This window comes from Pelodiscus sinensis, chromosome 8, assembly GCF_052426305.1.
Source record: "Pelodiscus sinensis isolate ZL-2025 chromosome 8, ASM5242630v1, whole genome shotgun sequence".
NCBI lineage: Eukaryota > Metazoa > Chordata > Testudines > Trionychidae > Pelodiscus > Pelodiscus sinensis.
In genome coordinates this window covers 8,517,396-8,532,912 of record NC_143059.1, presented here as the reverse complement: position 1 = coordinate 8,532,912, position 15,517 = coordinate 8,517,396, and the positions used below count along the sequence as shown (strand labels likewise).

Here is a 15,517-nt window from a genome sequence, read left to right as displayed (position 1 = left end):
GATACAATTGTAAGTTATGAAATAAACAAACTATCTTCTGTTCTCAGTAGGGTGGTCTTGTGTTTTTTGGCTTCCTTCTTTCAAAACATTTAATTCTAAATCTAATCTTTGCACATGTTGAAAAAAATATTGTCAAATAAATCAAGCATCTATAGTTAAGCAATGTGCCTCAGTGGGGCACCTATTCTGCAATGTTAAAAATGCCCCCCTCTTCTCAATGTTAAGATGTAATAAAAGTTGAGATTTAAATAAAAAAATAGAATGATTTGGTTCAGTTGTATCTGCAAACTTGCTTAGCACCTTTTTTCTTAAATAAAAATATACAGAATTCAGTGCTGTGCGTTTATGAAGTGTTTTAATATAATATTACTGACAACATATTCCCTCCTCACCCCACAAAATAAAGAGCTTGTTTGACTTGTGATAAACACGGTCTGAAAAGGTTTGTGTGTGTTAAACTTAAATACCAAATTCTTGGGGGGGAAATAAGGACAGATAAGGGCCGTTCTAATCTTCAGTTGTAGCTGCTGCTTTTATAAGCATAATGATCCTGAAAGCCTCTCTCCCGTAACAGGCAAACTTTAGATAAAAGCATTGCTCTTGCTAAAACCAACTGAGCATGCTCACTGAAGCCCCAGGTGTGACCTTTGCTCTTCTGTGTGCAGCAATTGGACCAGGCAATCCATCATGGTGTTCATCCTGTCAGGCCTGGTGGTTGGCTGCAGCTGTCTGTCACACTGGTGGATGGGACCTGCTTAAAGGCAATCATGTCAATCTCTATGTGACTACTCAGACTCAGACAGAAGGATGATCTTGACAGGCTTGGCAAAGTCAGCAGAAGGTACTGGAGGACTTTAGTTACATGCTGAAAATGCAGATGCAATTGGTGCTTTTTGTGTGCGTGCATGTTTTGTGGTTTGTTTAAAGGAGCACAGAACGGGGCTCTGTTTTATAGCTGGTCATCCCGGATGAATCTGTTGCCTTCAGAATGCTTCCCATAGTAGATATAGCGACATTTTCCCAGAACACCTACAGCAAAAAGACGACAAATTAAGAAAAAGTGAGCAATTAGCATTGCATGTAATGGAACAATATTACTGAGGCTGAGGAAAAGATGATTAAACTACATTTGGGAACTGTTCTCACTCCTTTCTAGCTATGTTTGGAAAACAAAGCATGTTAATTTGAGATTAATTTTTTTAATGAATGGCATTGGAGTTGCCCTGAAAACACACTTGAAACCCTTTGTGAATTATCCCATTAAGAACACATGCAAAAGTGTTTGCAGGATTGGACTTACATACAGTACATTTTGGTACCCATCTACTATATTTTAAACTCCGTATTTCCCTGCTGCTTTTGTAGGGATGGCATTTTAGATAGAGTTGCATATTTGTATTGCCTGTTACTGTTCCAAAGTATGGAGATGGGGACGAATCTTTCTAAACCACATGGTTTTATTGATGATAAACTAACAGCAGCAAACAACAACAGCTTGTTACTGATCTAGTGATATAAACATGAACAGAAAATCTATTCAGACATCCCCACAACAGCCTTTTGATGTGAGCACGTATCATTATCCCTACTTTGCAGAGGCAGAGAAGCCAAGTGACTTGCCAAGGCCACAAAATCAGTCACTTAACGGAACTGTGATTGGAACTCAGGATGTTTGGCTTCCAGTCACCCGGATCTCACTGCCCTCCTTTTCTAAGTATAAATGGCTCTATGAGCCAGAACGATGCTAAAGGGCGAGCCAGGCATATTTTCAGTGGAACCCATATTTAAAAATTATACTTTGCCCTGCCCCCTAGTGGTGGTAGCTGATATACAGCGAGGCAAAGCCACAGTCAAATACACTTACAGGAAGTGCTGTGGTAACACTAGCAGTGCTTCCTCGAGCCACGTGCAGTCAGATTATTATTGCTCCCCCACCCCATGCAGGGCAACCATGTACCAGGGTCTCTCAGTCTCCCTCTACCTTGGGATTTTCTAAATCTCTCATTACTATAGGATCTAACTCATACACTCACGCACCACCAAAATTCAGCCCTTAGGAAACAAACAACATTAGGTAAAGGAACAAAGACTGGAGTGGGAATATCCTCATTTACTATGAAGGGCTTTAATTTGACAGGTCCAACATACACAAATGGGGTCTTATTAGCTGCACTCACATGCAGCGTGAATTAAGTGTTCTTTTAATAGTCTGTATGTAATGTCGCAATATAATTATAAGCATCAAATAAGCTATGAAAAGCTTGGAAGCAGGGACTCAGCTGGATTAAAGTTAATCCCTATTATTCTCTTCTTTTTTAAAGCATCGGGCTTCTAACACTTTCCGATGGAAAGAAATTGATAAGCCTGTCACCTGTTTTGAAAAACACATCCCTCTTAAGGGAAGCACAGAAGAAGGTTCTATGTGCTTTGTTTAGCCCCCTTCTCTGCTCCCTTTCTTCCCTCCTTCCCTCCTCCCCCCCAGGTCTCCAACAACCTGATTGATCAGTGGAGCAACTTCCACATTCAAGGGAAGAAATGATTCGCGTTCATAAGCCAGTGTCTGGTCAAAATTAAGTTCTCATATCCTGAGGCGACACTCTCGCATGCAAAACGTGGTCGTCATTAGTTGGTAAAAAGCCTGGATGGGCTTCTAGAGATAGTGCTCTAAATTCAAAGGCGATGAACAGTTTATTAATGATCTTCTTCAGATGCCTTTTCGGCTGTCATTGATAAAAGTCCTATTTGAGGTCTGCCGTGTTTCTTAGGGACGGGAAGTAAGACTGTTTACAGAGAGCTTGGTGAGAGAGTGCTGTTTGATGATTGCTGGAGACTGCAGGGAGGTGTCAGCACTTGGAAAATGAGGCAAGGACGTGAGGTATTAATACCGTCAATGATCTCTTGACAGGAAAACAGATACTACATTCACCGTCAGATTTAAATAGACATCAAGTGCATTAATGACAAAAGGGCAGACTTCAAACAAAGGGGGCTGGATGGTTCTACGCTGAGCAAGTGCAATAAACCTGATGTGAAAAGACACTGTCAGGGCTACAGAGAGACCTAGAATTGTGTGCGGTGACAGAAAACAGAGATGCCGACAGAGATACCGGTGCCATATTATGCCAAGTATATTCTAACAGTGTCTCCAGCTCTAACTAAATCTGACATCATTTCCTATCACTTATAGTATTCTCTGCTGCTCCTGCAGAATATTTCTCCCCAGACATCATTACAAACTCCACTGTAGTTTTAGAGCTACTGGCAGGCCTGTTCTGTCATGGAGGTTGGGACTAGAGGCCTAAGGATAACCTCAGTCAATCTAAATTTGGAGTTTGCGGTAGAAGTGCTCTCATTTTCACTGATATCTCAGCTACTTGAGGTGATCTGAACGCTAAAGTGTGAGGAGCTGTCACCTTGAATAAAATCCTTAAAGCCAAGACGCTCAGTTCCTGGGATGTTCGGCAAAGATGTCGGACTGTCTGGCAGCAGGAAATGAAATCCAGCTGCTGCTGCTCGCCTGGGGATAAAGGTGCTTGGGCTAGTGACAGTTAAAGTCAGTTGAAATTTTTGAACTCCTGCAGCCTACAATTGTTTAAATTAAGGAAGTGTTGTCTCCACAGAGATTCCCTACCAAGGCACACAGCTGTGATTCGATTGCCAGGCGGATTATACACACTGCTCAGAGTCTTGATAAAGGCACAGTTGAAAATGTTGCCATGAGACTTTATTCATCATGAAGGTTATTTGTAAAACAATAGGCTTGCTCATAAATTAAATGGTGACTTTTTTCCCCCCTCCATCGCCTCCTCGCCATTTCCTCCTTGAGCTTGAAGAAAACTGTGAAAATTACAGAGGGCTTATATGCTGCAGTAAGAGCTTTCGATGCTAAAATATGCAATACATGGATTTAGGAAATCTACTGCATCTGACTCAGTAGGAGACCGTTTCCCCCTGAACATCTGCAATGTGTTCCTTTTTTTATACTTCACAAACTTGCATGTGGGTATGTGCACGCACAGGGGATGACAACACATTTAATGATGTGTGGTGCTTTTAATTAAAATATCTGGCATTGGTCATAATAAGCTAAGTATACTCCCAATCCATCAACCTAATGCACAGCGTTCTGTATGAGCTTTCTGCTCTGGGCTCTTGAAAAATGACAACATGAGGTCTCCTTAGGGATCATCTTCCCCCAAACGAGGCTCCTAATTTTTCTTAAGTAGCTGCTTCCACCATCACCATAAGCTGTTAAAACTATAATTATGAAAAGATTGCACAGGGAAGAATCGTGGTTAAATATACCCTTTATCTTTTAAATTCCCCCTCCTTTGGAATGAATGTTCTAATTATGACAGGAAAGTAATGACTCTGCAGTCACTTGTGTGTGTTGTGGTATCAGTCTTCTTCACCAACACACTGTAGTGTCAGCAACACAAGCTTTGCCATAGCTGGGGGGGACCGCAATTATCCTAATAAATAAATAATTACATACATGCATAGTAAAGCAAGTGGAAAAAATGTTCAAGTCATGTTCTCCCCCTTTTAAATAGGGTATATGTTGAAGACAGCTATTATGTAATCGATTCTTTGGGCCATGTCTTCACTAAGCGGAAGATTGACGCTGCTGCAATTGATCTTCCGGAATTTGATTTTGCGGGTCTAGTTAAGACCTGCTAAATTGAACTCAGAGGGCACCCCTATTGGTGGCAGATACTCCTGCTCCTGTGAGAAGTAAGGAAAACCAACAGGAGAGTTTGCTCCCGTTGGCCTCCCGCTGTGGGGACAGTGGGGAAATTTGAATCAAGGTACGTCGAATCCAGCTATGTAATTACCGTAGCTGGAGTTGCATATCTTGATTTGAACTTCCCCTTCACTGTAGACTTGGCCTCAGTGTTCTTTTCTAGAGTAAAATATGTTTTCAGTTCTTGGTATTTTTCTTGGGGACCAGACAGTACAAGGAATTCACAACAGGCTATGGGACAATGCACTTCTAGGTCACCTGTTCAAATCAGCTCAAGTTAGTTGTGACCTAATGTTAAGACTGTCTGGTGGCATCCTGGAGTTCTCCAGCTCGACATTATTTTGACACGATTTCGGAAATAACTGCTTATACTGTAGACATGGACTAAAACATCAATTATTTCAACATAACACTGGTGTGTAAATGTACCCTTAGAGAGAACACTTGAGTATGTTTAAAATGAATCATATTAATGCAAGACCATTTCCATTTAGCTAAAAACAAATACTTAATGGGTACATTTTCAAAAGTGCTCATAACTGAGGATCCTAAGTCCCGTTTTCTTCAAGATATTTAGGCACCAAAATGCAGAGACAGATGCATAGTGAATTTTCTAAAGTTACTGGGAATTACTTCAGAAAGTTCCACTAGTCACCTCCTTGGGTCTTAAATGCTTAAATAGTTTTAAGAATCTGGTGCTTAAGAATGAAAAGCTAGCTGACTATCAATGGAACTTGTTTTCAGAAGGTAGTGATTTAGAAACCTGTTTCCCTAAATGAGACCTTACATGCTATAAAAAAGTGTGGAAAGCCCCAAATCAGCAGCTGCAAACTATCTGCTTCGAGGAGCTAAAAACACTGGCCCTGACACAATTAGTGGAGATGGACTGTTCAGTTAATTTACAAAGAAATAAAACCCCAAAGAACCAGTCAGCTCTTTCCAGGACCATTTTTTTTTTGAGCATAGATAAATCATTCTGTATGGGACTTGGTAAAGGATATGATGGAGACTTGAACCCACGCCCAGAGAATGGAGTTGCGACTTGTGGCTGCATCACCAGGCAAGATGTCCAGCCTAGACGCTTTGGAAAGAATAAGAGTTGCTTTGGTGTTGTTTTTATTTATTTATTTTTGAGAAAGGATGTGGGCCTGGAAGGAATGAGGAGGCAATCCGTAAAAAAGAATGTTCTATATAGCTTGCTTAAGAAAAGAGAAAAGATTTTTGAGTTCTTTTATTTTGGACTGAGTCTTCAGAGTTTCATCTATCAGCTTGGATTAATTTGTTTAATTTTTTTTTTTTTTTTTTGCTTATTTTTCATTTGGATTTTCAACAGTTTTTCTGCCTCCAAGAGCACGTTCATTTACAAAATAAAAATATCACATCCAAGTACTTTATTATTTCCAGGTGGGGATTGTTCCATTGATTGCCGTGAAACTCTTCCTAAACTTGTAACCCGGGAAAGAGGCAGGGTAAATACCCCACCTGAATTTGCACATGCGCGCACACCCACATACACATTTGGCTTTAGGCTCATTTCTCAATTAGCAGAGATCAAGACATTGTCATATCAGCTGTAATACCTTTTAGATGCAGTGCAATATTATAGTCAGTGCTGGAATAACAGCATCCAAAATAGTGTCACCCACTACTATGAAAGGCAAGCAGACAACATATAGGCTACGTCTACACTGGCCCCTTTTCCCATTTAAATAAAAATGTCCGCCGCTTTTTTCCGGCTTTTAGAAAAGCCGGAAAAGAACGTCTACATTGGCCCCGATCCTCCGGAAAAAAGCCCTTTTCTGGAGGATCTCTTATTCCTACTTCAAAGCGGCGGAAAAAAGCGGCGGACATTTTTATTTAAATGCCGCGGGGGATATTTAAATCCCCCGCGGATTTCCCTATTACGACCTGTGAAATTAGCATGCCCCTTTCGGAAAAGGGGCCAGTGTAGACGAGCCCATACAGTTTACCCTTGAACTTCCAAACACCCAAAACTAGATAGGAGTCTACAGTGTCCGCTTGTTGCCAGGAAAGTTAATGGCATATTGGGCTGTATTAGTAGGAGTACTGCCAGCAGACTAAGGAAAGTTCTCAGTCTATTCCCCTCTATTTAGCATTGGTGGGGAACATCTGGGATATTGCATCCAATTTTGAGCCCTTCACTAGAAAAAGGATGTGGACAAATTGGAGGACAATGAAAATGATTAGAAGACTGGGGCCCATGACTTATGGGGAGAGGCTGAAGGAACTGGATTTTTTCAGTCTGCAGAAGAAAAGAGTGAGGGGAGATTTGAGAGCAGCCTGCAACTATGTCAAGGGGGGTTCCAAAGAGGATGGAGAGAGGCTGTTCTCAATGGTGGCAGATGGCAGCACGAGGAGCAATGGTCTCAAATTGCAGTGGGGGAGGTCTAGGTCAGATATCAGGAAAAGCTATTTCACGAGGAGGGTGGTGAAGCACTGGAATGGATTACCAAGGGGAGCTGGTGGACTCTCCATTCCCTAGAGGATTTTAAGGACAGGCTTACCAAAGCCCTGGCTGGGATGATTTAGTTGGGGTTGGTCCTGCTTTGGACAGGGAGTTGGACTAGAGGACCACCTGGGTCTCTTCCAACCCTAATCTTTCAAGGGACCAAAAGTGCTACATGTCAGCAGAAATTATGAGCTGTTCCCCCCCTCCCCCCAAAGTAGCTGCCCATTAAGGCAGCTTTTGTGAGGCTAAGGGCAGTACTCAGGTACCCCAGCCTAGAGAGAGCTCCATCTTCCTCAAGGAAGCAAGGAGATATAAGATGACGGGTACAGTCCAGAAAGACAGATTTCCATGTAATACAGGTGAATGTGACCAGCTGCCCTCTCTTGGAGACAGTATAGATCTATTGCGGGGAGGAGCGGGGGTGCTGTCTTCCCCCACTGTGCTGTGTCTAGAAGTGCTAGCATAATCCATCCTTTGTATTCCGATGGCTACAAATGTGCTGACTTTCTTTGCAAGGGTGCCAAGAAAGTGATGATTCATTCTCCCCTGAACATCCAGGCCCTTCAGATTGACCAGATTATTTCCAGGCACCAAGTGAAACCTCTATGTAGTCCAATGCAATAACACCAGCATTATGCACCTAACATTATCAAACAGGGAAGAATCAGAACAAGCAAAGCCATGAAATAATAGCAACTCTCCTGCGCAGACAAGTACTGTGTCGTGTCAAGTCTCACTGGCCTGAGAGTTGCAGGAAGGGGGCAGAGAAAGAGTAAAGAAAACAATCAACAGGGAGAGAATGTTGGAAAAATTTGCAATGAAGGTGCTAGGAATACAAAGATGTGAAGTTTGCATCCCAGGCCAGGGGAGGCGGCATGAACGTTCGGTGTAAACTAGCACTTGAGCTGATGTGTGATAAAGTGCAGCCTGCTGTAAATACACTTCAGGGCTCCCAGTGCAGCTGGGGATGAAACTTGTGGTAAAAAAAAAAAAAAGGCAAAAAAAAAAATGCACTGCTAGCTTTTTCTCACATAATCTGTTACTGGAAAATTGAGCAGCTTGTCCAAGTCCGTGGGAATAAGCTGATGAGCTGATACTTAATAATAAACCATATTGTGTCATGGTGCAGAGTCATCTAGATCCATTCAGGCCACAAACTATATTACTTTATACAGCCCTGGCTGACATACATTTTAAGCCCTCTACACATTAAGGAGCCATTAGGCTGACACATTAAAAGTTATCTTTGGAGCTAATGTTTCCATGATGCGTACCCTGGCAGTGGAACAATCAACACACTGTTCTTCAGATGTCATGCTTTGCTTAAAAACAAACAAACAAACAAACAAAACAAAACAAACCCTCCCCCCCCCCCACACACACACAAAGGAAAGGAGAAATAAAAAACAGGACTATGTAGCACTTTAAAGACTAACAAGATGGTTTATTAGGTGATGAGCTTTCGTGGGCCAGACCCACTTCCTCAGCTCAAATCGTGGAAGAAAATTGTCACAACCATATATACCAAAGGATACAATTAAAAAAAATGAACACATATGAAAAGGACAAATCAAATTTCAGAACAGAAGAGGGATGGGGGTGGGGGAAAGGTAAATGTCTGTGAGCTAATGATATTAGAGGTGATAATTGGGGAAGCTATCTTTGTAATGGGTAACATAATTAATGTCTTTGTTTACACTTAGGCGTAAAGTGTCGAATTTAAGCATGAATGACAGTTCAGAGGATTCTCTTTCAAGTGTGGTCTGAAAAGGTCTTTGAAGCAGGATGCAGGTAATGAAGTCGTTGAGACAATGTCCTTTCTGGTTGAAATGGCAAGAAACTGTTTTTTCTTTGTGATCCTGTCTAATATCTGTTTTGTGGGCATTGCTTCTTTGGCAAAGGAAAGGAGGGTAGCTTTCCCTCCTTCAATGACATTGATATGATCAGCTTTGATCTGGGCATGTGCTATCTACAGATCATTAACTGCTGGCTAAACCAAGAGCATTGAGGGCATAACCCTTTAAATCATTAACCAGTTCCTTACCATCCAGGGTGATTCAGTAAGGCCACACATTTCTGCGTTGGGACTTTGTAGCAGTCCTTCAACGTCTCAGATGGATGATTGAAATATGATGGATTTTTCCTATTAAAAACAAAACTCCTACTCCACCCATTTCCCAGAAGTGTCTCTTCCCCCTTGTTGTAGTTTCAAATGATGGCGTGGATGGAATGAGCCCAGAGGTCAGTACACAATGTTTCTTCTTGAATATTTTGAATTTTTAAAGAGCGGAGTAAAATTTAAAAAATAAATCAAGAACCTACTTGTATTTGTATTTACTGGAGTTATTGTGCACCAGAAAGCACTAGCTATACAGCTACTTTTATTAGTTTACATTTACTATCAACTAAGGCTCAAATGTATACATATTGGATACCTTCAAAGGGAAATATCTATGAATTTACAATATATGTTTGTACGTTAGTATGTCTACATATAAAGAACGAGACTTGTAGAGACTAGTGGCGACAAGATGGGACTGTTTCCAAAGAGCATGCAAGACTCAGATGCAAATCAGGTAATTTTTTTTTAAATGCCTTTCATTCTCCATCTCTAATCACAAAAACTAAAGCTATTTATTAATAGCCACGTACTCCCATCTGAACTACTACCGCTTTGTAGTCAAAACCCAGAAGTTGTTCTCCTTCCTCTGTCTACCCCCCAAATCAATAACAACGACAAAAAGCGCGCAGACATACACAAAATCTAAGGGTGATTTCTTTTTAGTCAATTTAAAAGTGAGGTCAGCCCCACTAGAGGGCAGCATCCATTTATCTAATAAATTGTCTCAACCAGCCAACTAAATATTGCTCTGTGACAATTAAACTATACTGTTCATTAGTTTTTCAGTCAATTTTATGTTCTATAATGATCAAAGCTTATATTTCTACAATCCATGCTTTCAATCTTTTACCTGGAAGCCTGATTTCTGGTAGACTAACCCCAACATGCAAACATTTTCGGTGTACGGGTGGCTACAAAAAGAGGCCTCTATTTTGTTTAACTAAAGGCTTACTGTGTTTCACAGAGGGAATTAAATATATATCTATATAGCTATCTATATATATACACATATATATGAATTAAATCGATTGTTTTGAATTATGTTTCTTTTATTTTTACTAATGTTGTTACATTATCACCGCATTGATGCAAGCAATACTTCTAATGTATTCAGAATAGTGGGCAAGGAGGTTTTAAAACCCGATCCTTATTGCATATTAAAGTTCAGCTGCTCTGTCAACACCTCCCATATTATCTTAGAAGACTCTCAGTTCATTTGACTAACATATGCAAAAGTGACATTTCTGTAGGCTGCTCTCCACTTTGGGTTACACTCTACTAATAATACCTCCATTTATCAGCAACAGAATTAAACCACAAAGAATGCTAGAGCCATTAAGGAAATCGAGGATGAATATAATTATATTGTACTTCTCAAAGTTTAGGAATGTGTAGATTGCATTCACAGGAAAGGGGGGGAAGGAAAAGTAAGGGTTTTTTTTCAGTAACTGTGATAGGATTAAATAAATGTACCGTGATTTATGGGGTAGAAAGTAAACTTTTGGAATAATTGTTCGGAAAGACTGCAAGTATTCCAGCAAAACTACAAATTCTTAAATGAGCAGCAGAACCCTTCTGGAGAATGTAGAAGTGAATTTGGCTCATCTCATGAGTAAAATTTGCTTTTGGATCTCAGAAGTGTTCTGTTGGAGGAGTTCACATTTAAAAAAAAAAGCCATTCAGCCTTCAGTCTGGCTCAACTGATTTGAAATTTCTCAAGAGAGCCATTTGAAATAAAGACTAAGTTTCTTTCCCAGCTTTAAAAATAAAAAAAAAACCCAAGTCTCTCAAAATTAAAGAGCACAGTCAAATAGTTCTGCTGTCATATTATGATACCGTGGCAATCAGTTAGGGGAATGTTCTTTGTATCCTGTTACTCATTCCCTTCCATAAGCCATTTGTCAGAAACAAAGGAGACTTTAACTAATTGCCAATGATAGGCTTAATAGGAGTCATCTTTATATATAATAATTTTTAAGGGACTGCTGCTGCAAATGCTGGATTCCCTTGACTCTCTGGGAGCTGCAAATATGTAACATCTTGCAGCAGGCATCCGGATCTTACAGGGTTGGGTGTCAAAGGGGCTCCCCATTCTTTCAGCCCAATTGACATGTGGCTCCGCTGAAATCAGAAATACACCCGAGCCATAAAGCTCAGCTCTGGAGCCAAACTTCCAGAAAGTTCTGCAGGCATCCAGTTCCCTGGTTTTAGTCAGGGCCTGTCTAGCTGAAACAAGCCCTGCATTATATAGAATACGCACGATGATTTGCTACTGCGAAGGATTCATAGCCTAATTCTCCAACACTGACTGACTACAGTAGAGTGTGCCAAAACATTGTCACTGCTTTCTGTCTTCAACTCTTTTCCCCTCCCTCAGCCTCCTTTTAAAAACATGCTAATGAGGGAGAGGCTGAACAGATTAAATCACAAAGGACAGCAGAATGTTGTTTACAAGAGCACTTCTAGCCTCTATGGAAGCTTGTACTGACGACTAAAGATAGGAAGCTAATGAAACAACTCAAAAGAGGGGCAATAAAACCCCTCTATTATGGTCCGACTCGTTACAATTTAGTCAAAGCACCCAAGACTTCCTAACAAACATTATGCCTAATAAACATTTTCCACTGGAGCACGGATACTGAGGAGAGCTTTTGGAGCGGTGTCAGTTAATCAGCATTCGCTCGCCTTGACAGCTTGAAATATTACTCACTTATTTGGCTGGTTCAAATTTGTCAGACTTGACTATGTCATAAGTTAACATGTTCCCATATTTAAAAGGAGCCAACTGGCAAATGTGCACATTGGACATAATAAAACACATCTGGCCAAACAATCAAACAACACTGATTGCAGAATCACTCACAAACACAAATTAAGAGTGACTTGTCTCAGAGATTACCAAGTCAAACAGGAAGTAATAACCTGCTACTTTACCAAATAGCTATTCAATGGTTAATTGAAAGAGAGCCTCCCCAAAGCTCTCTGTTTCGAAGCACTCTCCTGCATGGTTAAAGGGGCATACATATTTACATGCCCTGGGTTATTTGCATATAAAGTAGTAGTACTGAAGGAGGAAGCTGTATCTCAGCCCACTGAATGCCAGTGGAAGGCCATCTTTGCAGTGAAGATTACAGATCACAGCCCTTTGTCTAAAAGCAGGTATCACTGAGCCGGAGTACCAGTGGAAAGTAGAAAAGAGCTAGACGGTAGCTAAGGTTTAGTGAAACCCCCCAATCCTGCACTCTCAGGTCACAGTTGTACCAAGCAGCAAGGAGACTAGTGGTCAGATGCACTCTTCTGGCTCGATGGAACATCTAAGAGCATACTGCACGGTTTTACTGCGCTTGAGCAACCTTGGAGCAGACTTTCTCGCAGGTGCAAGCACTAGCAGCGTATCCACGTTGACCTCCAAAGGACCCTCCCTGCACTCCATCAGGAGCAGCACACAGCAGCCCTTGCTGACACCACAGGGCTCTGCACAGAGGTCTGTGGGAACAGAGCGTTTAAGAAATTAAACTTGCACACACAACCTCTGGACTAGTCCTTTCGGAGAAACCCCGCTATTCAAAGTCTTTCGGTTTTCTGGAGAAAAGGGGTTAAACTAGTTTGACAACATGCGTGGCATTTCTGCTGAAAACATGTGCGCCTGTCTTTCTAATGGAATATCAAGTGGGACTTCATGGATGTTGTGGCTGCAGAGAAGCCAAATATCGGGGGGGGGGGAGGGGGGAAAAGCAGAGGGTAAAGTGTGTGTCTTGTCATCTCCATATTGCACCTGGATTGAAGGTTTTCAGACCTTTTTCTTGTCTAAACTAGGACAGATGCATCTTTTTCTTTCTTCCAGGAGAGGGTTAAGAATAATTTGAAGCCTGGAAAATGGCTGCTGTTGATACTAGTGGGGCCTTCTCTTTAACTAGATCCTCCAGGAAAAAACAAATTAATCAAGAGCCAGCTGAAGTGGGTTTAATGATTGCATTCTGCATACAATCAGCTTTTCCCTTTTCAAGGGCCATCAATATGTCAAGGGAAGACATATCTGAAGGATATAGCTCTTAACATCAAGGTTATCTATTCTCCACATGGCTCCCACTCCTTACTGGGCTGATACTTTACACTGCCTGTGTCTAACATTTTCATCAACTCTGCAATCAATCAAGGTAATAATGTTGTGCAAAAAATCAATTAACAACGCAATTAAACTTTCCTTATTATCTCAAAGGGCTGAAATAATACCTAAAGGGAAGATAGACTCACTGAATGCAGACATCCATAACCCAATGTGAAAGTGAATTATGAGGTTAGACAGATGCAGGCATGTACTGGCGCTGTTATTTTCAAAGGGATATAGCTCATCCAGCCAGTGTATCAGTCACCACCAATCCCATACCCTAAAATTCCAAATTACTTTTAAGAAATATATGATCTGCAATAGCCATTTCATATTCTCTTTTACAGATAAACCCCCTGAAATCTGAACAGGAATATTATTCAAAGACAAAATGATCTTTCAGAGAGAACATAAAATATAAAAGCTATAATAACATTTACATCTGTATACCACCCTTGTCTGTAAATGCAGGCCATCAATTATACATAATCTGGAATGCATAAGGAACAGAAGATGTGGCACAACATTTAAAACCCAAGGGCTTACATTTGCAACCATCTACATCCAAGGCACCACCAAGGACAGTGAAGGAATAACCCCAGTTTACACACAAGTGGGAGCATCGGTAACAATTTAAGTACAACTCATTTTAAAATAAGACAGAGTGCCTAAATTATTTAGCGACAACACTCAACTCTCACTGAAACATCCTTCCCAAGAGCTGAGAGATGTCATGGGCATCAAAAGACAATGATTAACCCCTTGCTATTGGGAGGATTTAGGATTTAGCACCAAAAATCACGGAGGAAAGGTTGACTCAAAACACGCCAACACAATGTACTTGCTGTTTTTTTAAAGTTACAGGCCAATATGGCTATCCCTCTGAGACTTCAACACAATGGAGTTAATACAATTAGAGGCCCAGGTCTTGTGCCAGAAGTATATGGATGCGGATTTGAGAGAGGAAGACGATAGGGGAATGAACTCCCAACTTCCAAGGACAGACAAAAAATGTTCTATAAAACAAATGACCACCACAACAGAGCAAGCAACAGGAATTTTCTGACACCTATCATTTTCCAGCACATAACCTGAGCTTGACTCCACCATTAGCAAAGGCAAAAAAGAAAGTGAAATAGAAAAAACACTTAAGAAAGGAGATCTCTCTACCACCATGACAAGCTAAGCTCGCGTCCAGCAAGCAGCTCAGTACCAAAGTCGGAGAAACAAAAGCTTTCTCTTCAACGTTCCCCTTTAGATTCCTTTATTGAAGTGTTCTCTGCATCTGCTAGCAGAGGTGTTCTACAAGGCACTTCTCCCAGCAGGGTTTGCCTAAGCACATAACAGCTGCATTTTAGAAATGGTCTATTTTTACAATTAGCTCATGTAGCGCAAGTCGCTTGTTTGGACCAAGAACATCTTTTTTGTTAGTAATACTCCCTGTTTTTATCCTGTGCCACCACCATCCCCCTCCGCCCCCCATGGTGTGGAGTCAGTCACGAATGAGCTACAAAGGCAGGATTAAGTAAATTTGAAACGATGCCATTTCCACAATTTTTGAAACATTACACATTTTTTTCTCCATGGGTTTTGAGCATTAATGTGATGCCAGGCTTAGTGAATTCAACCATTACTATCTTAACCTTAAGGAATATAATTAATATGTTTCCATTTTCAATGACTGCTTTGTGTGTCTATCAACTGGAACCTTTCCTGCTGTGTATTTGATTCCAATGACGATGGGGTGTGCTGGATTTTGAATGAGGTGCGCGCTCTTCTGCTCTTTATATGCTCTAGTTTATGTGTTATTCATGACTCGCCTTTGGAGACTTGGATGATACACAGACATAAATGTTATTAAAGCTTTTGTATTATGGTTTCTTTGCCAATGGCTTCTTCATTTTTAAATAATTTGTTTAACCATCCCAAATAATCAGCAATACACGACAACCTCTTTAGACTTCTTTTTCCTGTTACACTTTTTGATTAAGAGATTTTTCATTTCCTAATACTCTCTCTTCCTCAAACTAAAATGCAGGATAAGTTGGCAGACAGCAAAGTTACATCTGCAGG

At 40.8% G+C, this 15,517-nt stretch overlaps 1 protein-coding gene and 1 long non-coding RNA gene across 5 annotated transcripts in view; one reads left to right on the top strand and one right to left on the bottom strand.

Annotated features, from left to right (window-relative positions):
* Positions 1-338: 338 nt before the first annotated feature.
* Positions 339-15,517, bottom strand: part of LRMDA (leucine rich melanocyte differentiation associated) — an 865,870-nt gene continuing 850,691 nt past the window's right edge. For all 4 annotated transcript variants that reach the window (XR_012905545.2, XR_012905546.2, XM_075934703.2 and 1 more), the window contains one exon: positions 339-1,029. Coding sequence is in view for 2 of the 4 variants with exons in the window: in XM_075934703.2 (XP_075790818.2) it covers positions 950-1,029 (80 nt within the window). In the remaining 2 variants the exon portion in view is untranslated. The remainder of the gene's footprint in view (positions 1,030-15,517) is intronic.
* LOC142830362 (uncharacterized) overlaps positions 9,268-15,517 on the top strand; it is a 37,024-nt gene continuing 30,774 nt past the window's right edge. Inside the window, exons 1-2 of the long non-coding RNA XR_012905541.2 lie at positions 9,268-9,455; positions 9,698-9,790. This is a non-coding gene — a long non-coding RNA (uncharacterized LOC142830362). The remainder of the gene's footprint in view (positions 9,456-9,697; positions 9,791-15,517) is intronic.